The 25,983-nt window shown below is 38.4% G+C and overlaps 1 protein-coding gene across 6 annotated transcripts in view; it reads right to left on the bottom strand.

The window, feature by feature from the left end:
• The window catches only part of MAST2 (microtubule associated serine/threonine kinase 2), a 142,600-nt gene that overhangs the window by 3,579 nt on the left and 113,038 nt on the right, over positions 1-25,983 (bottom strand). For 5 of the 6 annotated variants that reach the window (XM_033152253.1, XM_033152247.1, XM_033152248.1 and 2 more), the window contains 17 exons: positions 22,493-22,594; positions 18,532-18,664; positions 17,751-17,818; positions 17,192-17,277; positions 15,974-16,182; positions 14,216-14,354; positions 13,243-13,375; positions 12,472-12,637; positions 12,135-12,236; positions 11,621-11,743; positions 9,972-10,081; positions 8,174-8,325; positions 6,235-6,521; positions 4,806-5,021; positions 3,071-3,297; positions 1,472-1,594; positions 36-172 (listed from right to left, as the gene is read on the bottom strand). In XM_033152253.1, coding sequence (XP_033008144.1) covers positions 36-172; positions 1,472-1,594; positions 3,071-3,297; positions 4,806-5,021; positions 6,235-6,521; positions 8,174-8,325; positions 9,972-10,081; positions 11,621-11,743; positions 12,135-12,236; positions 12,472-12,637; positions 13,243-13,375; positions 14,216-14,354; positions 15,974-16,182; positions 17,192-17,277; positions 17,751-17,818; positions 18,532-18,664; positions 22,493-22,594 — 2,513 coding nt within the window. The remainder of the gene's footprint in view (positions 1-35; positions 173-1,471; positions 1,595-3,070; positions 3,298-4,805; positions 5,022-6,234; positions 6,522-8,173; positions 8,326-9,971; positions 10,082-11,620; positions 11,744-12,134; positions 12,237-12,471; positions 12,638-13,242; positions 13,376-14,215; positions 14,355-15,973; positions 16,183-17,191; positions 17,278-17,750; positions 17,819-18,531; positions 18,665-22,492; positions 22,595-25,983) is intronic. The other variant, XM_033152250.1, reaches the window with a different exon arrangement.

Below are 25,983 nucleotides of genomic sequence, written 5' to 3' on the forward strand. Positions count from 1 at the left end.
CATAATTTCATTTCCTAAGAGAAAGCATCACTAACCTTTCCTGTCCATCTTTTGTTTTGCTTTTCTTGTTCCTCCTTGCCATCTTTGATTTATAGCTGGCCTTCCGAGCTGGCCCGACTTTAATTGATGTGTTCTCAAAAGGTGTAGTAGATATGGACACTTTATTTCCACTCTGCCAGCAAGAAAAAACACACACACACACACACACACATTTTACTGGGCTGGATGTTAACACTAGGGGAAATGCCAGTCTACTACTGTGTGACTTAAATTAGCCTTTGTAATTCTGTTTACTCTTCTCCAATATATATTTATTCATTTTGTCTTTAGAAAATGCTGCTAGAAGGTCTTCTTGAGTCACAGGTTTTTCAATTACGGTAATTAAGCAACATTTTTTCTAGTTGAAGGACAGCCACAAATAGCTTCAACACTGTGATTCCCATTATTCAACATAAATTTGTTAAGGTAACCAGAAGTCAATCAAATAAATTACAACATGTCCAGCAGCTTCATGCTAGAAATTATTTCAAGCAGCATTTCCTAACTTCAGCATTTCTACTTGGTTTTATCTTTGGTATTCCTTCCTCTTCTAAAGCATACCTGTGGACTGCCAAATATTGCCAAATATTGTTGGACTTCAATTCCTATCATCTTTCACTACTGACCATGGTTTCTGGGAGGTTAAGAGTCCTACAACAACAGGAGGGTTGTTCCCCATCCCTGCTCTAAAGAATTCCAGAAAGCACTCCAAACTGCACCTGCTATGCTAGCTAGATAAAACTATTCACCAGCAACAATATATTGCTGTCTGAGTGTTAGGAAAGTGAATCAGAAGCACTAATCAGAAGAGAAGCATTTGGACCTTCCAAAGAAATCATTTCACATTTACCATGTGGAAAAGCCTTAAGACAAATCAGAGCAAAATATTTCAAAAAAATATTATTTTCAATCTATGATGAGAGCAATAAGAGAAAATAGTGTTTTGCAGCTTAAAAATTAGAAGAATAATTCAAATAGCATGTTCCGTATGGTGAAAGAGGATTCATGTTTTAGTAATGCTGCTATTAATAGTTTTGGTTCATCTGCATCTATTTTTCTAGTACAATATGTATGCTAGGCTCTGTATTGCAGAAGCCTTAACAACGCAAGACTCCTTGAAACTTTTACCCTGCCTCTCAAAAACCAATCTTCAGGACCGTGTACAACATACTAATCAAAATACAAATAAAATAATTAAAACTAATAAACAGCATACTAAGAGCAACATATAAAAGCAACATAGATTAAAATCATCAGCCAGATAAAGCAAACGAAAGTCTGGGGAAATAAAGGGTATCTGTCAGACACCAAAATGACACAAAGGGATACTTCAGGAGAACCTCCTGAGGTAAGCATCCCTTCTTTTTATTAAGTATTTATGTTTATGTACATTGCACTTGTCACACAGCACATGTGTATACTCCATCTTTACCTTCAAGACCAACTCCACCACTTCAGTATGAACCAGTCCATGTACAGGCTCTCCATTCACATGGGTTATCAAGTCCCCTTCTCTCAGACCAGCCTCACTTGCAGGGCCACCTTCTTCTACATGCTGACAATATAGAGACAATACATCAAATTCAACAAACAGAATCGTCTGTTCATGTTATCTGCCCTCAACTCTACACACTGGCAGAGGAAGAGGAGTGCGGGGGGAGCACACCACCCCCGGCAGCATGCCATCGTGGCTGCCCCCCCGCCCTGCCCCCATGACGCGCGCCACTTCTCTGCAGGCGGCACACCACGCCCCGTGACGCACGCTCCGCCCCTGCGGGCGGCATGCCCCGCCCCCAGGACACACGCCATCTCCGCCTCTACCTGCTCTCCATCCCCCGGTGCCGAAGCATGAAGCTCCGCCACCGACTCTACATACAAACCAGTCTCGGAATTTCTATGCTATAAGGCGATGCTATGCTCACTACCAAGTTTTTCATTTGGACCTTTCTGAAGATATAAAGGACCTGCCTCAAACCAAGTCAGACCGCTGACTCATCTAGCCCACTTGTCTATCTAGCCTACGTTCTCTGGGGTCTCAGGCAAAGGTCTTTCTCAGCTTATCTACCTAACTGGAGATGTCAGGGACTGCACCTGAGGCCTTTTAGCTGCATGGCATGTGGTGTGGTTCTGCTACTCATCTCTAAGTTATTAATAATAATTTCTCTCCCAATACAAATAGTTATGAATATTTATGAGTCAAGATGGGTAAACAATCAATTGCAACCATGAAAACAAACAACCCAAATGATGACGTGTTCAATTTGTGGCATGTGATCCTGTGCCTTATGACAGCTACTGTAAGTTTTCTACATAATGCAGTCCTTGTCAAGGTCAAGCAGAATAAGGATCAGAAGCAGATTTACAAAAGCAATTATTCTATTCCACATTATTATTGTATCACTGATAATTAGATTCAAACAATAATCACCATTTTGATGAGGAAACCTTAAGTGATGTCTATAGGGAAACTGGGGCACTCTTTCCCCTCCCATTCCCCCCCCCTTTTTAACCTGCAAGCATCATGCAATTAAAACTGAGAAACATTCTTTGTGGGGAATGGCTCTGGCAAACAATCGCATATAAACTTCAAAAAGAGAACACGTATACAAGACAGGCTGTCTGAGAATACGGGTGAAGGAGAAACAGCAAGCACACACAGCAAGCCCCTTGTATAATTCACAGTTGAACTGAATTCCAAATCCCTAGTCAATTCAGTGGGAAGACAGTGATGCTTTAAGACATGTAATCAACTCCAGGCAGATGTGTGAAAAATCCTAAGGGAAGGAAATGATCCAAAACAGACCATCATTGTCAACACAGCTCAGAAGGAATTAAATGTAATTAACCCAGGGGTTACAACTCTGATAGAGAGCTCCCCACCCAATATATTTCTGTAGAAGAGAGACACCATTTCCATGTTGATTCTGGGAAGAGCCAAGGAAAAACAAGGGGTTTTATTGGGCCCAGTTAATTAAAGGTTCTTTCCAATTTAGGCTATAAGCAAGTCATATCATGACTGAGATGAACGTACCCAGACCATGTGTTGCACTGTGTAGACATCACTGTTCCCCATGTAGACTCTAATAGCACGAAGTGTGAAGCCGTATTTCTTCCCAGCTCGGTGGATGATGATTGGTGGTTTGGGATTCATGACAGCAGGAGAAAAGTCCCGGCTTGGAGATGAGTCTCTTGAAGATGGATTGGAGGAGAGAGAATGAGGTGACATTGGACTAGCCAATGGAGAACACGTGTGGTGATCTACATGAAAATAAAGAAGGACTGCAAATTAGAAAGCCTGGTTTTCATAAGAAAATACAATGTGCATTAAATTATGAAAGCAGAACCAAATATCTTGATTTGTAACACTTGTAGAATTATAGCACTTGCATTTGAAAAAGCCTAGTGACACTTGATTCCTCTTTTCTTGGCCATTGAAAATATGTTTTAACAAATCAACATCAGAGAAACAGAATATCAGGATTGTGCATTACTTGTCACAGCTAACTTAGCCAAGTTATTCCCTTATTCTGTAACTGACCTATAAGCATGTCCTAAAAAAAATATGATTTCAGATCTGAAGCTATGTGTTTTTCTTCTTCGGTAAAATCACCTGTCTCCAAAGGAGTGCTTGGACAGGCTTAACATTATCAATAGGTTGGAGCAGCTTCCTCATGAAGAAAGCCTGAAGTGTTTTGGCTGTTTAGTTTGGAAAAATTACATGGGGCATGACAGAAGTTTAGAAAAATATGAATGGTATAGAGGAATGTTTCATATAAACAGACAGACCCTAGGAACATGAAATGAAACTGGTGGCCACTTGAATCAAGAGGCAGGACATTAAAAAGAAGCACTTTTGCACACTGCCTATAAATAAGGTGTTTTAATACCACATGATGATGTGGGATTAAGCAACTTCATAAAGGATATTCATCCACAGCCACTGGCTGTGAACTGAATTGCCATATTCCCTATACACTGTTTAACCACACTGTCTAGTATACCAGACAATGGGAGCCAACAGCAGATGGTCATGGTTAAGTAAATGGGAAATATTTGCCCACACTGACTCACTTCTGGACATAAAATGCTGAACAACCACAGATATGAACCAATACTGTCTATGGCAAGCAATGAGAAAAAGGGCAACCCTGCACAGCAAATTTTACCCATTTGAAACTCATTCTGTTGACAGCTTGTTCTTTCAATGAATGTTAGAGCTAATTACATGCTGGGAGCAGTACACAGCTCCTTAAGAATGAGCCGCCAGGAGAGGGTTATATGCAAATAGCTGCCTAGGGCCATATTGCTGGCACATTGAGGTTAGATTTCTATTTCTATGGTTCAAATGCACTTAGTAACTTGATCCATTGCAGCATTTTTTTTGCACCAACTCAGCTGTTCACAAAATTCTTGAAATGCAGTAATGTCAGTAGATGCCTGCACAGCTGCAAGACACCTACATTTTTCTCATGCTTGCAATTTTAACATGCTGCTCCATAAACATCTACAAACAAAAGAAGCTGCATTTTAAGAAACTATAATAAAATAGCTTATGGTAGATGTAGTTAAAAAGCTGACAAATAAATTGCTGTCCTCGATATATAATTGTGCTATAAATGGCAAATCATTACATCTTCACCGCCAGAACAACATGATTTTAAATGAATCTTGGTCCAACTTGAAATACATAAAGGTATTACTTCAAGTGCTTAAAAGTCCTCTGGTTTTAAGCAAGTCACCCAAATAATACTCTTTCTGTATCTTACCTGAAGGAATTAGGAGAGAGAGGGCTGTGGCCGATGCTGACTTAATCACTTTATTAACAGGACGTGTGGTCCGTTTTTCCCCAGACTCCCCAGAGAGTAGCCTATGTCGGGCTCGCCGCACTGCCAAGTCACTTGTGGCTTTAGGAGTAGTAAACTCTGGGCCCTCGTTGCTATTACTGCGAGTGCACTGATCAGAGAAGTCTGTAGTGCTTCCAGCTACAGTATCAATTAAAATAGATTAGAACCATAGGGAATTTCTAACAGTCTGTTCCCCTGCAGGCACGTATATGAAATCAAAGTCATGTTTACACACAGCCCGACAGTGAACTTTCCTCAGAAGCAAACCCAAGCCCTGAAGCCTTATTTATAGATGCATTTAACTAGGGGTGTTATAATCTCAACAAAATTACCATGTTTTCCTTCTGCTACAAAAACACATAATTAAGCCAAAGAAACTTCACCCTAAACACCATGAATAAAGCTAACTCTGCTACTGTGTTGGAAGTAGCAGAAGTCTGAGATTTTTTTTGGGGGGGGAGGTGTGCTATTAAAGATCCAAACAACATGATGAAAAAAGATGACCAGTTAGTCTATCAACAAAAGTTGGGGACAAAGACCACAACATGTTTGTTTGCTACTTCTAAACAAGGTGTTCTGTATTATAGAAGGCATTATGAGATAGCTTTTAACATTTTAACATGGACCCAACAGAAAAGCAGTCCAGCTTTTTTACGGCTGCAAAGTGAAGCCAGCTGTTGGCCCTGTGGAACTGTGCAAACCTGAGTAACAAACGTCTTGAGAAACAATCTCCTTACCTGTGACAGGTGAGCAAGACTGCAACTCCCTGCCACCCAGGTCTGTCTATATCACCTCAGAGAGATCACTGGGCATCTATGTGTGGGTTAATATCTGAATATGGTTTATGAATTTAAAATCCAGTGCATGTAGTGCCAAATTGCATTGTTGATCCCCAGACTAGGTATGTGGTATCGCCCACACTGTTCAGATCTATGTGACATTTATGCACATACTCCCTGTTCAGTATGGCGCCTGTGCATAGATGCCCAACAGAACAGAAACATCCAGGGAGGCACAATCTTTCTACCCCATACAGTGGTGCCTCGCTAGACGAAAATAATTCGTTCTGCGAGTATTTTCGTCTAGCGATTTTTTTGTCTAGCGAAGCACCAATGCAAACCGCGGTTTTCGCTAGACGAAAAAAATTTTTTTTCGACTTGCGAGGCAGCCCCATTGACAAATTCGTCTTGCAGGGCAGCCTTCCGCTAGATGAATGCCTTCGTCTAGCGAGGCATTCGTCTAGCAGGGCACCACTGTACTGTGTAGGGAGATGTTTAGAATGACCTGCCCAGATAACAATAAGCTTAATGCACCTAGCGGAGACAATGCTTCCATCTTGAAAGGCACATACCTGTCAGTGTTGAGCTGCTCATATTACTGACAGTTGAAGAGGGTGTTTTTAACCCATCCTCATCATCCAGTTGTAGCTCTCGCTCCACAGGTTGTTCTGGAATTGGAAGAGGGTGGCTTTCCCGTGGCTGTGTCCCATCCAGCTGTTTCTTTTTACCTTCTTCCTCAGCTGAAATGGCAAAGCGGGGCATGTCAAGAAGCCCAGAGCATCGCCGACGGACAGTCAGAGGTGGACTGGAGTCACTCTCTGTGTGAGAGGATTCAGACACTGAGAGATGTTTACGCAGTCTGGGGGGAAAGAACAGAACAAACCCCAGGAATTGAGTGATTTCAAGATGCAGCTACTGTTAATGATATACAAGCATAATAAAGCAAAAGTCAAGAATGAGCAATCTAGTTGGAGCAAACTTAGACATGCTTATAAAAAAGGCAAGATAATTTGGTGCTATGATTTTTTAATCAAAGTGATGTTATTTCAGTCAAGACAGAACTGAAATTAGATGACTTGAAAAGACTGAAAAGCCACTATTGAAGCCACAAATTTCACAAATATGTTGAGCAATTTATCAAAACTTATAATCTCATACAGCCCATGCTCCCTATCAATATAGATAGCTGTGGTTGCATTTCTTTCTATTTTTTTGTACACCAAAACCAAAGTATAAGTGGATTTTTTACTTAGAAAGAACTTTCAGAAATCTAAAACCTTTTATACTGAAATTTTATACACCAATCGCAGCAGAACTGAAATAGCACGATTTGAGGGTTGTACTCTGTATTCATTATCTCAGTAAAGCTAGGAGATGGTTTCACTTGCCTAAAAGTCACATTTTGAAGCAGGAACGTACTAGCTAATTCCTCATACTCTTTGACACTATGCTACACAGCACAACCAATGAAAGGTCCAATTGAAGCAATTATTTGCTTTGAGTACAAGTCATAAAATACTATTTTTCCATTTAGTATCAAAAAAGGAGAAGGCATGATTAATGGCCACAATAGCTGTTTATATGATTTCCTCCCCACCCTTACTTTTAAAGAAATCATTCCTTTCAGCCAAATTAAGCATTTTGGTAGTTGAGTGAAGGCATTTTATTTTGATAGAACAGGTTTGGGTTTTTTTAGAACAGTTCAAAAACAATATTTACTGAAACTGCATATTGCTTTCCACTATCACTGAGATTTCAGCAGAATATACAGATTTGCAGCTTGAAATATTAAGCTACCAAGTCCAATATTTAGACTTGCATTAGAAGGGAACATTTGTATTCAGCATAATCAAAAGTACCAATTCATTTCTTTAAATACATGACTGTAAAAACCTCTACACTGGTACTTTATTTGGATGTTCATGTGAGCATCCCTTTCAGAAAAAAGATAGCCAACATGGTGTCTGTCATTCAGATGCTATGGAGTACAACTTCCATTAGCCCGAGCCACCACAGTCAATTGTCAGAGATAAGACAAGCTGTGGATCATAACATCTGGGGAGCACTGTGTTGATTTAGACCCCTCACAAAATACTTTTTTGCTTAACAGTAAAACTTGTTTCGTTATTATTTGTTGTGATAAAAGTCTGGCAACACTTCATGGAATATTAGCATACAGTGGTACCTCGGGTTACAGATGCTTCAGGTTACAGACTCCGCTAACCCAGAAATAGTACCTCGGGTTAAGAACTTTACCTCAGGATGAGAACAGAAATCGTGCGGCAGCGGCAGGGCGGCATTGGGAGGCCCCATTAGCTAAAGTGGTACCTCAGGTTAAGAACAGTTTCAGGTTAAGAACGGACCTCCAGAATGAATTAAGTTCTTAACCCGAGGTACTACTGTATTGTGAAGTTTATCTGTTCAAACACTGCTTCTTTGCCCCCACAAACATTATTTTAATCCAGAGGCAGGGAGAAAAAGTAAAGGACACCTAGCATTTGTTAGGCTCACATTTCAGGGGACCCAATCACCCAGCTGCGGTCTCGACACTTCAGGCCAAGGCTTTCTAGTCTGTCATCTTTTTCCTCACTCAGGCTACGCTTGGTAGGCGGCGGCGTTTTCCTCTCTTCATGGATGGAAAGGCGTTCCATACTGCTGTACACCTATAGGTACAATCAAATTGTGTATTAGAATGACAACGGTCACTGATAGACTCTTTAAATCACAGGATATTTCAGAATTCCAATTTTTAAACTGAAAAGATGGAATTGGCAATGTCCTTTAATTATCTGCTGAAGCCAACAAAAAGATGTAGGCGCCCACAAATTGCTGTTATTTCTGTAAAGTGCTTTAAAGTTCTATGGTTGCAACAGAGGTTTTGGAAAACAAAGCTTCACCAGTTTAATTAATGGTGAGGGTGTTAAGATTTCCAACCCCAGAGATAATCTATTTCTAGAAATTCTGTAGTACAAGCTTAACCAAGAGAGATTTTTTTAAAAAAGAAATCCTACACCCTACTGACTAATTTGCTTATTCAATCATGCCTCGACAACTGCTTTACAATGACATTTTAAATCATTGAACAGTTAACAGGAGAAAGAAAAAATCTGTGTTTATAAGAATGAACTCAACAGAGAACCTGATTTGCATATGAGACTGATGAAAACAACATTATTAAAAATTCACAACATCAACAGGATAGCTATTAATAAATTATCTGGATGAATTGTCAGACAACATTTTCAAACTATAATGAGCCTTTCATGCCACCCACATGATGAATGCTGTATTATTTTTCAGAGCTCAAGAAAAGGCATGGCTACATCAGCTCAGTTTTGCACCGTGTCCCCCCAAATACTGTATCCGTACCTCATTTTGTGCCTCATCACTGAGTATTCTGGTTCAGAAGTCAAATTTCAAAATCCATTTGGATTTTTCTGGAGAGCTCCTTGAGCAGGAAACAAGGCACAGGCATTCTGCTCATGCCTATTAGTATTGCTAATTACTAAGCAACCATTGTGTTCTAGGATCTTTTCTGAAAATCCTGCTACAAATTTTCAATTTCCTCCTAACATCTTTTGTATTCTTCTACTGAAATAATTCCCAAAACAGGTTTGCTTATGTGTGTCATCTCTAACAAGTTCCTACCCCCACAAAAGTTGACAGAGCAGGTATGTTGCTCTGTGGTTAATTCAATCCCATCAATCACAGCACAGAACTCTGTTGGGCACAGAGTCCATTTACAAATGGGCAGCTCTTGTAGAGGTAATTAATTACAGTGATACCTTGGTTCTCAAATGCCTTGGTACTCAAACAACTTGGAACCCAAACACACTTCCGTTTTGAGTGCCACTTCCGTTTTGAGTGTTACGATGAGGTCTGTCTGTTTTTACTATTTATTTTGTGTTTTTGTGGCTCTTTCATTTTTGTTTTTCTGACTGTGTGGAACCCAGCTCAGCTACTGAATTATTGTGTAACTGCAGTACATTGTTTATTGCTTTCATTTTATGGATCAATGGTTTCATTAGATAGTAAAATTCATGTTATATTGCTGTTTTAGGGGTTGTTTTTAAAAGTCTGGAACGGAATAATCCATTTTGCATTACTTTCTATGGGAAAGTGTGCCTTGGTTTAGAAACGCTTTGGTTTTGGAACTGACTTCTGGAACGGATTAAGTTTGAGAACCAAGGTACCACTGTACCTCCTAAACAGCCTAGCTTCCATGTAGGTTATAGAGATCATACAGTTGTTCATACTGCTTTGACCACAACAGAGTTCAAATCCCATCTATTTATTAAAATATATATACCTTGCTAAACCTTGGTGAACACGAGGAAAACTGCCTAAGTTCTACATGATCATCGTCATTTGTGTCATCCTCTTCCTCAGAATCTAAATGCTGATATCGCTCGGTGCGAGCTGCAAACGAGAACACAGAATTGAGGTCATGTATTCAACAGGCAAGGAACAGTTGGCACTCTTGGGATTTACAAATAAATATCCTACTTGAGATCAGGGAATTTCCTGAGATTCATCAATTATACAAGTGGAAAATAATTTGGCTTGGTTTTTAGATAGCAGTCATTTTTTTCTTTCACCATCAAATTTTCATTTCTCCTGGCCATAAGGTACACAAAGTTATCAAAACAAATTACAAAAGTAAAAGCTCTTTTAAACTTTTAAAACCAAAGATTCAGGCAGTTCTCCTGTCAGTCCACCATGACTACAATAAAAAGTTTCAATTATTAACATTATGGTTGTAGAAATCCTGTTAGCCTGGCTGTGCACATTCAAATTACTTCTAATACTGTTTTGCTACAGCAAGAGCAACTGAAGCTACTTTTACTGTTATACCTCTGTCACACTTGCTGAGTAAACAACAGATTTTCTGTTCGCTGCACACCCAAGTAGCTGAGACAATAAATGTACTCAACGCATCTTGACAACAGAACGGTGGGACTGAAAAGTGATAACTTTTTTTTAGCAGAAACCAATTCAATTGTAATTGGTAGTTTTCATAGCCATGACGGAACTTAATTGCATATAAGGAGCAATGGGCTAGCAAGACAGAATGACAATTACCGGTAGTCTAATTTTAAATTCTAATATTGCAACTGACATCTCAAAACAAACCAAAATACTTAATTGAGCTGCTTGATGCATATGCTGTGCTGCAGAAGCAAATAAAAGCCACCTTTTCAGGTACATATTGATTAAAGTTGGCCTCAACACCAGCTGCATGCTGTATAGGAGACAGAAATGACAATTCCTATCTGGGAGGCTTAGCTTGAAAGAAAACCTGTATCTGGGTAAGGTAGACTTCTCAAGGCCTTTTGTCAGCTTTCTCAAATTAGAAGCTCTCTCTACAATAGTCTACAAAATTTTACTATTAGTTCAGTGCAAACTTTATAGATCAGTATGTGCAACAGATCATCCTTAGTGGTCTTGCCAATTTTAAAGCATTCTCCCTGTTACTACTTCATTTCCTCATATAACATCAACTTACAGTGCACAAAGTTTTACTTTCAAATCCAATCCAACTCAAAGCTTATCCTGAGTTTATCTGCACAATGCAGAAGAACCTTAATATAACTCAAACTTCTGAACATTACATTGGGATCCCAGAATGACATTTTTTGCAAGGCGTAATTTAGTATGAGGCTATAAGCGTGATTTCTGAATCAGAAGGTTGAATGTATTTTAATATTTTGTCGGAAGCCACCCAGAGTGGCTGGGGAAACCCAGCCAGATGGGCAGGGTATAAATATTATTATTATTATTATTATTATTATTATTATTATTATTATTATTGATGGATTTTGTCTGAAAGCTCAAAATATGCTCATTATTCCCTTTCATTAAGTAGTTTGCAAGCTACTTACGTGCACATCTTAATACACAATATTAACAATAATACTGAAAATCATCTACAGTTAACAGTCAACTTTTTCCCCTTACTGTCAAAGTAGCTTGTGTCATCTTCCGATTCTAACTGTGGAATAAATTCTGCCTTTTGTCGGAGTAATCCATTCCAGTCTAAATCCTTGAAGAATCTGTGTTGCTTCACCTCAAAAGCACTCCCTGAAATGACAACATTGTTAGGAATTCTTAACCCATGTCATAGTAAATGAAGCTAGTGAATCTACCCTTCAAAAAATGTTTAAACATCTGTCAACTGTTAGAACAAAGTAGAGCTCAACTGCAAGACCCAATTGCTATGATGTGAACAAGTCAGGGAATGGGGGAAAAATTGCACCATTCAGCTCTTGCTCTCCATTTGTAATGATGTATTTCTGCTGCAGAACCCTATACACTTTTAATGGTCATTCTGCCAAAGACTGAGGAAACAGCAGACCACTAAGAAGGTTAACTGCATGGTCACCAAACTCCCCCCTTGCAATTAGCAGGTTTGGGGGTTGGTTTTCACTTCCTGTGGTTATATTTCAGAGTTTTGATAAAAATGAGTTTGTACCTGTTCCCAGCCTTTCCATAGGATTTTGTCGGAGAAGTTTACCGATGAGGTCCTGCGCATCCAGTGGTAAAGCATCATCTCCTTCTGGCCAGGCAATTTCATCTATATAAATTAGTTTGATAGGTTAGAATAGAAAAATGCAGTATTCTGCTCAGGGAATGAGACTTTATTGCCTTCCCCATCCCCTACAAAGATGCAGCTCTCTGTGCCCTACAAAAGCTGTTCCTGCAGGGTCAGTGGAACTTCCCAACACCTCCTGAGCCAAATAAGTAGACTTGGGGCCATTCGCCAAATACAGGGAGACAACACTTTTTGCTTATAAAGGTAGGACACATACCATGGATAACTTGTCCAAATAATTCTTCCGGTGTGTCGCCAAAAAAAGGAACACAGCCAAGGAGAAACTCATACAAGATTACTCCCATGGCCCACCAATCCACAGGCTTTCCATAACCCTGCCGCAAGATCACTTCTGGAGCAATGTATTCTGGAGTCCCACACACCTGAGCAAGAAGGGGGGGGGGAGGGAGAGAGGTAAATGAGCTATTGCATTCAAAATCACTGTTGTTCCACATAGCTCATGGAATGAAGATTATCTTTCCTACTGGAAGCATCCCAGAGAATGGAACTTCATATTAGAAAACTGAAAACCCCACACCGAAGCCAATTAGGAGTTACAAAGTTACTGCAATTATTCTGAGACGGTTCAGAAGATTTTAAAAATAAAACTTCTGTCCTTTTATAGTTGAAGCTTTCTTCATAAATAAAATGCATCCATGAAGACAACTCATATTCCTGTTTTATTTCATTAAGAAGTCCAATAGTGCCATGGCTTTGAACAAATTATGTAAGGATTTTTAACTTTCAAATGTTTGAAGATGTACACAGGGGTCATCAGCATGAATGCAGCTTTGCAGTCCTAATGGAACTGTTTCTGTAACTGCCCTATACTTAGGGATCTTTAATAAACATGGATTTTATTATGATACCTGTGGATCAAAGAGATGCATGTCACAAAACCTGCAGGGCACATACTTGCTCTTGGCTTCCTTAAAGAACAGCATGTGCAGTTATTTATAGATGTTTCAAAAAGAAAACTTCAGAGTACCTGCTTATCCAAGAATTCTCTGGCATCTTTCTCAATGTGTCCTTCATATAGGTTGGTTGTCAAGCTCATTAAGCCAATTTTAGAGAGGCCAAAGTCTGTCAGCTTGATGTGACCCATCGATGTTATGAGAAGACTGAAGCAAAAATAGGTAAGTGTTACTGAAAAGTAAAGCAAACTAAAGTTTTATACAGTTTTATACTATTTATGATCTACCAAATCACTTGATAAAATGTCATTATTTCAGAGTCTTGACTGCCACATAGTGTAGAGGCAAACTTGCACAGGCAGAGAATTCTACAGATATACTCTTTTCCGCAACGAAGGCACACCCTTAAGTGAGGAAAAACTGACCAAGGCCTCTCATACTGATCTCAATGTGATGGCTTTCAGGCCACACAGGACTGTAAAGATCAGCATGAGTATCTTTAGCTGGGCATGAAAGTGATCAGCAACATTTTAATGTCTTACTGATTCAGTTCTGAGCAACTTTGTACACAAACATTTAAAATTAAAGTTTGAGCCAAGATATATGCTATAAAGTTGTGCCCCGTCTGCATTTTTAGCAGTCATTAAAGTATAGGCCCCCTGCGTGCTCTGGTCCATGGGGTCACGAAGAGTCGGACACGACTGAACGACTGAACAACAACAACAACAACAACAACAACAACAACAACAACAACGAAGTATAGGCACTTCTCACTGCACAGGGACAATGGGATCCCCCACTTTGTTATATTTAAAATCTAACTCTCACTTCAAATTTAGGTAATCATGCATGAAAAGAATAGTTTTTCAAATATATTTCACTAATAAAAGCACAGAATGACATCTGTAAAGAAAGAGCTCAGTAACAAGAACATTAAAATAAAACTTTCCCTTGCAGGAAAAAAAAATGGCACACATCGTTCCTATAACTATTTTTAGCATGGACAGCTGCAACTACAGGTCCCAACATGAGAAGCTAAAAGCATACTTGTCAGGCTTTAGGTCACGGTGGACGATGCCATAATTGTGGAGATATTCCAGTGCCAGAACAGTTTCTGCAAAATACATTCTTGCCATATCAACAGGTAAAGCTCCAATATTCTTCAAGAGAGTTGCACAATCACCTCCTAAGACATGGTTTAAAAAACAAACAAACACCACAGCATAAAAAGATGAGAAACATTTGTGTCAAGTCGCTGTCTGTCAGCCAGATCTGACAAATGCAACTTGTTATAGCAAAATCTCATACCTATCTATTCAGAAGTAAGTTCTGCTGAGTTCAATGAGGTTTATTCTCAGGTAGGTGGCTATGGGTACAAGGCTGCAATATGCAAGTGCAATATTTTAATAATATCCTCCTTTATACTGGCTAAGATTTGTTCCAAGACACTGCCTCTGGCATAAGAGTCTGAAGCCTTGGTCTTGTGACCCTTTTCCTAGTATGCATGTGTTCTACTGAGGAGCAGTTCCCATAAGTACACAAAAGAAGAAAGGGGGTGAAAGAAAAACAGTAGTATGTTGCTGCTAGAGAGAAGGTAGTGTTGTATGCATTTACATTTAGGTGAACACTCTCCACAGCAATGGGTATCCTATGTCATGCTTAGCTTCTAAAGACTTTTCAAAATAGTAATACACAACAGTGAAAGCATAGGAGGGTGACTGATCTACAGTGCTCACCACTAGTGATGCCCTAACCAACAGGTGCCTATGAGACTATGCAGCTACATGGCATCAGCAGTCACAATAGCTGTGCTCGTTGGGTAAAATATGACAGAATTTGCAGTACTTTAAGAAAAAACTGCTCAGGCTTTTGCAAGTCTCCAAGGACAGGGAGCAGCACAGCAATGGAGCAACAGACTTGCAGTAGCTTTCCTGTTCTCACTTTACACACAAAAAAGCAATGAGGATACTTCTGGTTCATCAAAAAGAGACATGAACCTCTGCTAAGAATGTGGAGTTCCAATTCACCAAGAGTTTGGCAAGTCAAAATTTTGACCTTCCCAAATAAGAAAACTTATACAGACAACAGAAGACTGACATTGTATGCTCCTAGAAACCCAGTCTATGAAGGGGTGAGAACCTCTCTCTACACTAGCTAAAGTGTCTGGATAGTGCTCCACTTTGAGTGCACTCGTGGGTTTTAAAGGCATGAGTGGGAGTTGTCATGTGAGTACTCTCAAATTAAATGTAGTTAGTTGGGTAAAAACCTCTCCTGGACGTTGCACAACTTGGAATTTTAGAACACTACAAAAACTACAAACCTAAGAAATAAGAGGATACTGATCGCAGACATTTGACTAATTTTAATTATTCCTCAAGTGACAGATTCTGCATTACACTTAATTCTGTATGGATAATACTATACTTAGTAGCCAGCTTCAAAATCAATGGCTGTTTGCCTATGGAAGAGAATATAGTGTAGGAGTATATTCAATTCATTCCGCTGTGAACATTCTCCAATTTCTTATTTCTTTCACATGACCCTTAAGTAAGATACCATTACCTACAGTTTCAAGAGCAAACATGGCTAACTAGTCCATGATGAACAGGACCACCTCAAGGTTAAAACCTTTGTGGCACATAGTGGATTTATTATTCCATCCTCTAAGATGGCACCAATAGGACACTTTTGAGAATACTGGAAAGCACCATGCAAGTCAGCACATATTAAATTCTCTAACACTTTCTAGTCAATATGTAAGATCATTATTATGACAAGATGAATTCTATGGTGGTGAAACAATACCTTCCACATACTCCATAACCATGCATAGGTGCCTCTTGGTTTCAAAAGAGCAGAACATGCTCACAACAAAGGGATTCTCTGCAAATGTTAGTATGTCTCTTTCCACAAAAGCTTGTTGAATTTGGTTCCTCAAAATGAGATTATGCTTATTGATCTTCTTCATAGCAAAGCGCTGACGGGTAGTTCTGTGGCGCACCAAGAACACTGCACTGAGACAAGAAAGTTGCACTGCATTAGTGATGCCATGAGCAGACTCCAGGAATTCTGAACCCTACTTCTCTTATTCAGGATTCACTTATTGGATTAGATGATAAAGTTACGAAGAAACAGAAAATGAAGCACAAGGAACAACTCATTTTTCTCTCCCTGCTCCTTCTGCAATGATAAATATATTGATAAGATCTCAGTTCTGACTCAAATTCATAATGGGTGAGAGCAACAAGTCATAGTTTCTGTCTGATCCCTGTGTAATGTTCATCTATAAGAAACAGGACTTCTATCATCAAATATTATTTTCACGCTTATAATTATATCATTATCTGCCTGTGCACTAATATCAAGATTTTCCAATTCCTTTGAATAATCAGGCCAATTTCCTTTTCCTTCAGAGAGACTGCTGTGCCATACTACATACAGAGTATTTCACAAGTAACTGGGGGGAAATTATCAGTGCAGCATAACAAGAGTAGCTGATCAATTCATCTCCAGCCCTTTATAAGATGTTTAGAATGCAAATTATATGAAATCTTTTAAAATCTTACCAAGTTAAAAAAAAAATGAAAAGTTTCAAGCAAAATTGTTGAACATGTTCACCCACTTCCCAAATTTAGTGATCGAAATTAATTTCATACTTTCCCCCTATTTTATTCAAGGCCACAGGGAATAAAGAGTAGTGGAACTTCTCAATGTTTGAGCTGAAACAGGTACAATATGGGATCTTCAAACATGTTTGTTGAACTTTAAAGCAGTTGTGAGTTGTTGGGAGGGGGCTGAATGTGCTTCTACTCTGGGGATAGCACAGAGAGATCACGAAAACAGCACAGAGGAGCAGCATAGTTTCAATCAAATCTGACAAACTTACCTTCCCCCAGCAGTGGGTTTAAAGTACAAATATCAGGAGCTATTGCTACAGATCTCCTGCATCACTGTCATTTATGACTCACGGTTAGACTTCAAATGAATTTCTTCTAATGGCTAGACATAATCTTATATCCTTACCCATATGCACCATTGCTGATTAGCTTAATTGTTTCAAATTCCTCTTCAGATGGAGTTTTCTTGGCTTGCACAGTGGCTCCCCGACTCTGAAGACACCAGAAATACTTTTCACTCTCCTTTTAATGTCAATCTTTTAAAGATACATCTATTTAAGTCTAAAGCCAATCACAACCAATTCTGCTTTGGAAGAGTCTTTAAATGGTTTCATTGTGCTTCTAAAATCTCTATTCTTAAACTTTGTTCTACCTGTTTTATCTCAACAATTTAACATACACTTTTGTAGCTCTTTACTGATATTATCCAGAGAAAGACTGGAGCAATTCTCACTGTTTCTGACTGAAACACATCATATATGCCCAAACATTGGGGGGTGGGGTGGTAGAAGAGTTTAAAATTTTAATCTGCTTTTCAAATATAGATAGAGCATTCAGGTATTCTTCATGAACAGAAATGATTATATCCATGCACAATTTAGACCTTAATAATACCCTATTAACACAGAATGGCTTTATTACAGACCTGCTATTATATGATTAAAAGTGATCCTTTAACTCAGTACCTTTCCCTCAGTAGAATCATCTGTTTCTGGAGTGTCTGGACTATCAAAGCTGTTCAACTGGGCCATTTCTGGGGGAAAACCAGAAATGCACACTCTTAGCATATAATAGTATGCAATATGGTGATCACATACCTAGTTTCTTCACCCACATGCAAGCTAAGACACACGGTTCTCCATACTCAAGAGTATGTGGCCAAAATCTGAAGGCATCGGGTAGAAGAAGGTGGTGGTTCATGATATTTTTTCATAGGAGGATTCTTTAATCAAAGTTTCTCCAGAACATTTAAACAAACTAATTGCAACGTGTGTGTTTATTTAGGGTTAAAGCGAAAATTTCACAAAAATGTCTATTTCATCTCAAAGATTCTGATGATCAAACAGTACATCAGAAAAGTCACCATTTACCTGGAAGCTGGAGAGCACTGAATGCTGAAGATGGAAAATACATCAGTCAAAGATGTGCCACCCAGGGCCATGCCACACATTATGATGTTACTGTGTACACTGCATGCACCCCGCAAAGGAACCTTTTAAAATACTTTGTGGGCACCTGGTGCTAACTGCAGCTCTCACTCACTATGTAATAACTGTTTATAAATGTGTTTTTTTAAAAGCACTTTACCTCTCACACTTAATACACAACCACTGCATTTCTTAATGTGTAGATCAGCCCTCAGACTAAGCTTGCAATGGAACTTACTTCTGAGCAGACATGCATACAATTGCACTGGAGGAACTTGTGCTCTATAAAGTCCTAAGAAAGCAAAATGAAAGTCCTCACCCTCCAGGGGATCCCTGGTGAGTCCCAGCTGGCAAATAATATAACGAGGGATGTCACATTTAATTCCTTCTCCTTCCTTGGCATGGCCTTCAGCAGCTTCTAGCAGATGGTAGAACTCTTCAGGATCAAACTCCTAAAACACAATAATACAATAAAAAGAGGAGGGTGGTTAATTCAGTTCCCAAAGCAAAAGACTATAACTGGGTGGTGAGATATTTTAAGAATGATAAGAATAAAGACACCATTTACAAACACTTTAAACATGTGGGTCCTTCTACATTCAAGTTATGAAATGAATTCAGTAGCCAACAGCTCATCTCACACTGGTACAATATGCACAGCAATAAGACTGTATATTAAGACTGTATATTACCTTGTGTAAAAAAACAACAACCCCAGTCAACGATTATTGGGGATTACTATGATTTTTTTACTTTGGAAAATTTAAGGCAACACAGAAAAGGGGCAGGAGGAAGAAGAGGTTATACACATCAGAATTATAACATCACATTGAGTATTCTGTAGCATAATAAGCAGGGAGAGCAAATAATGTGAGCTTGACATTTTATATTTTCATAATCATGGTAACATCCATTTATCACCCTATTCCCAATAATTAGAAAGGAGAGAGACAAAACAAGCCCTTTTATTCCCATTCTATGGACAGGGAACAATTACATAAAAGTAGCTTGTCTAAGCCTTCGCAGGAAGTGTAGCAGGCTGAGATGGGATTTTAGTCCAGGCCCATCTTCAGCAGTGCTCTATCCACTGAGTAATGTACCTACAACTGACCTCAAACTGCAGTGTTTAATCTGAAAGCATAAGCCAGCAAGAAAGAGGGGTGGTGCACAAAACCCGTAAAAGGGCTGTTAGGACATAATATACAGTGCAATACTAGGAGTCTATATTGCACTAAAAATCTGTATAAATCCCATAACCCAAGATTCAGTCATGAGAAAAGATATCTGAGGACAATACAGTATATCAGAATAAAGCAAGTAGCTGACAAAAATCAAAGAAAGAATGAAGAGATTAATCCAGCAGATTTGTGCCAATTTAAAATGCCCATATTAAAAAACACTGCTTTTAGAAGTGCACAAGTAAATGATTAATATGTTCAATTATTTTATCTTAGAAGTCAAACACATTGCCGGAAGTATATCTTTTGTAGGAAACAACCTGAAGTAATCAATTCTGGGCATTTAAGAGTTCATCTATCTGTCTATAGTGCTCATAAACTTAAGGCATAAGAAACCAGATGCTGTTTTGTTACAAGAAATCAATAGTAGTGAGGGTAAGATACCTACTACTAAAATTTATATTCATAGGAGATAATGTGAAACTATCCCTAGGGTTACATGGTACAGTAAACTGAGCCACAAAAATTATGATATATAAAAGAGGTTGGATACTACTGCAACAGCTAAATTAGAAACGCCCTGTACTTTATAATATGTGATATGGTCACATTATTTTCATGACTGTCACAAAAGGCTTTGGAGTTCATTACTTAGATCTCTGAGATGTTACTTCATACACCTGATTCCATTCTCTTTTCAAAAGGATGAGGGAAACTGGCACACATTGTGAACCTTATCACCTAATTTTAACTAAAGACCAGTCCAATTAAGAACCTTCCAGAAGTAACCTTATTTAGACATGGGGGGAAATCAAATGGCAGAAGAACAATTATTTATTTGTTTATGGTATTTAAGTATCACTTTTCAGATGGACTTCACAAACATGTGACTATTTTTTAAGCACCATGACATGAATACATCATAGTGATCAACTTTTTGAAGAAATGCATTACATTTTGTTCCACATGTCCTACTATGAAAGTGAACTTTCCCCCAAATGTTTAATCAAGTAAACAATGCTTAATTTTTTTCTACAGCAAATGAACACAGTTCATAATTAGTTAAATTAGTTAAAATAGGATACTTAGATATAGCTCTGATCATTGGAACTGATATAATGTGGCATATATTGGATTTTTTTGTAATTGAAATCTAATAAAAATTATTAATATAAAAAGATATATCTCTGTTCAAATAATGTAGTCAGGGTCCAAAGATTTGTAAACTGGCAGACAGGTGGGCTATAAATGAAATAAATAAATTCCATGCACCAAGACAACTTTGGGCAAATACACAGCAGTCCTCTTCAATATGAAATGGTTGTCTACCATTCAAAGCCCAGACTTGGGAGTCAGCAAGCATTGTTACCGTTACTCACATGTATCAAACAGAAACATCAATAAACAATTAAAATTTCAGATGAGAGAAAAAGCCTAACAAGTACAATGGCATCATAGCTAAACAAATATAATGTTCTTTTTTATTATGTGCTGAATATGGAAGACAATGGTCACTGCTACAACATTAATCAGACAGAGGACCTTAAGGCAGTATAAACTGCATTAACTGATGATTCCCCAGAAACTACTTGGAGGCACACTCACCACAGATGAATACTTGCCCTACTGCCCATAACTTCTCCCACTGTTGCACATAAGTGCCCTCTTGATTGCCACCTCACCTGGGAGTCTGCAGGCCCAGAGCTGATTTTAACTGCTTCAAATAAAAAATAAAATAAAAAATTCCTTCCAGTAGCACCTTAGAGACCAACTAAGTTTGTTCTTGGTATGAGCTTTTGTGTGCATGCACACTTCTTCACGAAAGCTCATACCAAGAACAAACTTAGTTGGTCTCTAAGGTGCTACTGGAAGGATTTTTTTTTATTTTTTTATTTTTGTTTTGACTATGGCAGACCAACACGACTACCTACCTGTAACTTTAACTGCTTCAGTTCAAGCACCCCATTTTAACAGGACTTCACATATTGTTAACTGCGGAAGCTTATCAACTCAGCTAAACTACAGCCATTACATTTAGTATTACAGCCATTGCCTAAGTATGGTAGGGGCCGGCATGCAGTGGGAAACGTATCTAGCAAACTTCTGGAGTCTGCTTCTTTGAAGTATTCAGACCTAGACATGCACCTGGCAAGGGAGTCTTAAGTATGAAATAGACTGCATTTTAAAGACTGCAATTGGACTATATGGTCTATAAGGGCACTGCCTGCTCTAGTTCTAAAATGTAAATTTCTAAGGTGCTTAATTAATTAATGTTGCTACATGTTGTACAAGGATTTTTTTTAAGACAAAATTTCCTAACAATGAAACTAGTTGACACAGTTAGCATCCGTTCTGATACTTAGCAAGTTTTCCTGTATCACCGTGGTTCTATGGACATAATCCACCACCTACAGAGACCCTTTATGTGCATTCATAAATTGGCAATATATTCCAAAACTTGCAGTTTCTTATCCTAAACAGCTTCCCCAATGCCACAGCCTAAAACATGCTTGGAATTACCCATGCTATCCAAGGTGACTTGCCATAGTGCTGTTCCAGGAGAGAACAATCAAATCTCCTGCTGGACATGAAGAGTCATTGCACGGTCCTCTAGTCTGCATCTATTATCATTATCTGTGCTTAATGACCACTTAAAAACTGGTAAGGTCTATTCTGCAGGGAAATGCTTAAAACAACGTAATAGCCAGTGTACTCCCTGGAAAAGACCCTGATGCTGGGAAAGATTGAGGGCACAAGGAGAAGGGGACGACAGAGGACGAGATGGTTGGATAGTGTTCTCGAAGCTGCCAACATGAGTCTGACCAAACTGCGGGAGGCAGTGGAAGACAGGAGTGCCTGGCGTGCTCTGGCCCATGGGGTCACGAAGAGTCGGACACGACTAAACGACTAAATAGCCAGTGTACTTCTATAGAACTATGTACTTCTCATCGAATCACCAAGTCTTTCCTAATGTATGCTCTTTCAAACCCTATCTTGTATGCATTATCAGTTGGCAAAATCTGTTAAGATTCCACTGGAATTACATTTCATACTCATCAAACAATATATTGCTACACCTCCTGAAAAACCCTTTTTACTTACCAGACATTCTAGCAATCGTGCTGGCCGTGCAATGATTATCATCAACTTCTTCACCAACTGGGTAACAAATGCCACTTCTGAGCTCTCTGATCGCTCGTGAGCCTGTGGAAAGGATGTCACATCACGGTTTAAACAAAGAATTGGTCCCTCATAAATCAAGCAGAATAGCTATCATCAGCTATTTAGCTATAATTCACTGAAGGCATGATAGAAGAAAGGCAGCCTTTTCCTTTTTTCAAGTTCTGTGTTGCCAAAGTTTTGACACTAAAACATTCTCTGCCAATTCACAAACAATACTGCAGGAGGTTTATTCACAGTAAACTCACTGGAAACTTTTTAAAGGGTTTTTTCTTCTTCAAAAAAGAGTGATAATTAATTATACATTGGTTTATATTCTATGCCAAAATAGGCTTTTATTTCAAGATTTACTTGACATTAACTTTTCTTTGTGTTATTGTTTTCACTTCCACTCTCAAAGATATTCTATTCTATAATTCTTCCACAAAGACATTAAACAAACTGCAGTGCACATAGAAAAATAGGCCCAAAAGGAAACAGTAAGCTGAACAAGATGTCTATAGAGCTGCATGCAGAATGCCATCAATATTCTATTATTAATGCCATAGTACAAATATTATCTATACATTATAAAGCCACATGGACTGGTTCAGTTGAATGTTTTTATTTATTGATTGATGACATAATATTCAAACACTAGGACAGTCAACACTAAATCTTCTGTGCACATTTTACAAGAAAGGAAAAGAATATTTTTTCCCATCAGCCTAGCTCAATACAATAATAGCTATACAAAGAAAATGTAAGGCATAGTTCACTCTTCAAGCTCATAGTAGTCCAGAGAAATTAAACACAACTACAGGTACGTTCTCTGGAATGATAAATAATGCTCAGAAACAGGTTTCAAAGACCATATGGGGGACAAAAAAATAACCTGAGCTTTTTAGCACCTTGCAGGCACAAGCGTTTAATCAAGAAATGTATAGGCAACTACCAGCAACAAAGAAATTGCTTGCTAACGTTCACTGCAAAGAAATGAAAACCCATACACTGGCAAGTAGTAAGAAAGAATTGGCACTATTAAGGAATGTGGGAAAAATAAGATTGGCACAAACTGTAAACAGAGACCACTGTACGCGTTTGAGAAGAGACATACACACCCTGTTGTTTATGGGGAAATTACCAACTACTTAATTTGGCTCACATATTAGAATGACTGTTCTGTATATAATTTGTTTACAAATTTGAATCTAATTCTGTTTACAATATCTGTTTAGAGTAAGCATGCACAGTACATAAGCCCTTCACTCAACATGTCACAGGAAAGGGTTCAAATCTCTTAAACTAACACAATATATAGATACATATTGCAATGAAAATTTGCAAAAGTATTTCAGAATTTGTAATTCACATTCCATTAAAGGAAATTGTACAATTCCTTTAACTGATTTAGTTTGGATTTTGTTATAAAAAAAGTTTTTAAAATCCATTCCTCCTAATATATAAACTCATTGAAACATAATATGAGATAGTATGATTATTCAGAAAGGAAACCAATGTTTAAAATACTGAAAACAATTTTCATAGACCAACAAAGACTAGCTTTATTTAAAACAAATTTTAAGAAGTTTGCCATGCGATCATGTCCATTTACTTTAATAAAAACATTCAGTAACTTTAAAAACTTCTATATCTAGAATTAGATTGAAAGTTTTACTACAACTTGTAATTTGCTCTGAGTATTGAAAAGTTAAGCTATGTAAAAATTAAAAACACACGTTAGAAACAAGATTACATAAACACAAAAATGAACACAACTTCTAGCAGCCACTCAGCCATGATATCTGCACAGTGCTGCAGCTCCAGAGTCCTTAGTAAAATCGTTGTTTCTTCTTTCTGTATTTCACACAATAGCCTCGACATCTCTCCAAATGTCTTGTTTAGAAGACATCCCACTTTTATTGCATCTTCAGTAAATAGGTTATATGCCAAACAACTGCCTATCGTTTGCCTCCCTTCCCTTGGTATGATGCATGCCATCTAATTAGCAGTTCCCAATGACAACATGCTTGTCTGAAGGTTGCGGGTGTCATTTCAGGTTTCCCCGCCTCCTTGAGGGAAGGGGGTGGGGTGACCACAAGGGCTATGGGCTGAAGCTTGTGTCATTTGTTTATAGAAACGAAGTCATTTCTAGTGACATATGTACTGGAGGTAGCAATGGGCAATTTACAAAGTGATTCCCTTATCTGAAAGACTCATCCGTCACTAACTGTAGCCACTGGGGCATGAAATTAAAATCACTGTCCTCCCCTGGGGTTTAGCAGGACCAACAGCAGTGATATTCAAGTCACAACTCTGTAATTGAGCTAATATACTGATATAGATGAAGCCAGCCATACAAGAACCAATGCACTTAAACCCTATTAAGAACAGCAACTTTAATCGGGATTTCAGGTTAAGTGGGCAACACAAGCAACTACTGATATAAACTTACTAACACCTCTGCAGCTTTGCTGTATCTACAAGTTTTTCCATTGTTTCTTCTTTGTTTGTTTTCAAAGCCAAATGTGTATGCATTTCATGCTTTCTAGTAATTCAGTGTGAAGTTTATTACTTTTCTTTATTCTCAATTTTTATTATCTTTCAGTTAACAAAGCTAATTTCAATGCATATATAGTGTTTGTTTCCAAAATTCTGACTCATGTGTTTTCATAAAATATAATCAAATTCTAGTCGCATTTCCCCAAACTTTCAAATAAATCCTATATAACAATACAGTTTTAGAAGAAAAGGTTAACTGTTCAGTCTAAATAAAACAGGGATTGAGAACCCATGAGCCCCCAGATGTTGTCACACTCTAGCTCCCATTAATTCCAGCCAGCATGGTTAGAGATGATAGGAGTTGTAGTCCAACAACATCTGGAGGGGCTAGTTTTCTCACCCCTTAAGATGGATCCTAAGCGCTGCTAGTGTGAGCAAAAAAATGTTTTCACTCATGGGAGGAGGGACCTCCGATTTCTGCTGATTCTCCCCTCTAGCTGAATCCCTCCTCCTTCTCAAAATTCCTCCCAAGTTACTTCAACTGTCTCCCCACCCTGAAGGCAGGGAAACCATATTTTGCAAGCATTAGACTTCCTGCCATTCTCTGTTTTCAAACTGAAAAGATTTCCATTTGTAGTAAATGGTGTTTCGGAGATTTTACAAATGCTAGATACAGTCCCACCACAATCAAGCGCTTTCATCTATGACTGCTTTCAGCATATGTTTAGGACTTTCAGTGAAACCTAGGAATTAAGAGTGCCTAACTTAATTGGACTGTATTCGTTCTTCTTCAACCAAGAATATAGTTGAAGAACCCTGAGTTTGTGAGAAACAGAGACTTGGTTATGAGAAATCTGGGATGTATCCAGTCATAACAGAAGGTAGACTATACAGGAGGGTATTTACATAATAAACTTGCTTTTCTTTGTAAC

The sequence above is a fragment of the Lacerta agilis genome, chromosome 6 (genome assembly GCF_009819535.1).
Source record: "Lacerta agilis isolate rLacAgi1 chromosome 6, rLacAgi1.pri, whole genome shotgun sequence".
NCBI classification, from domain to species: domain Eukaryota; kingdom Metazoa; phylum Chordata; class Lepidosauria; order Squamata; family Lacertidae; genus Lacerta; species Lacerta agilis.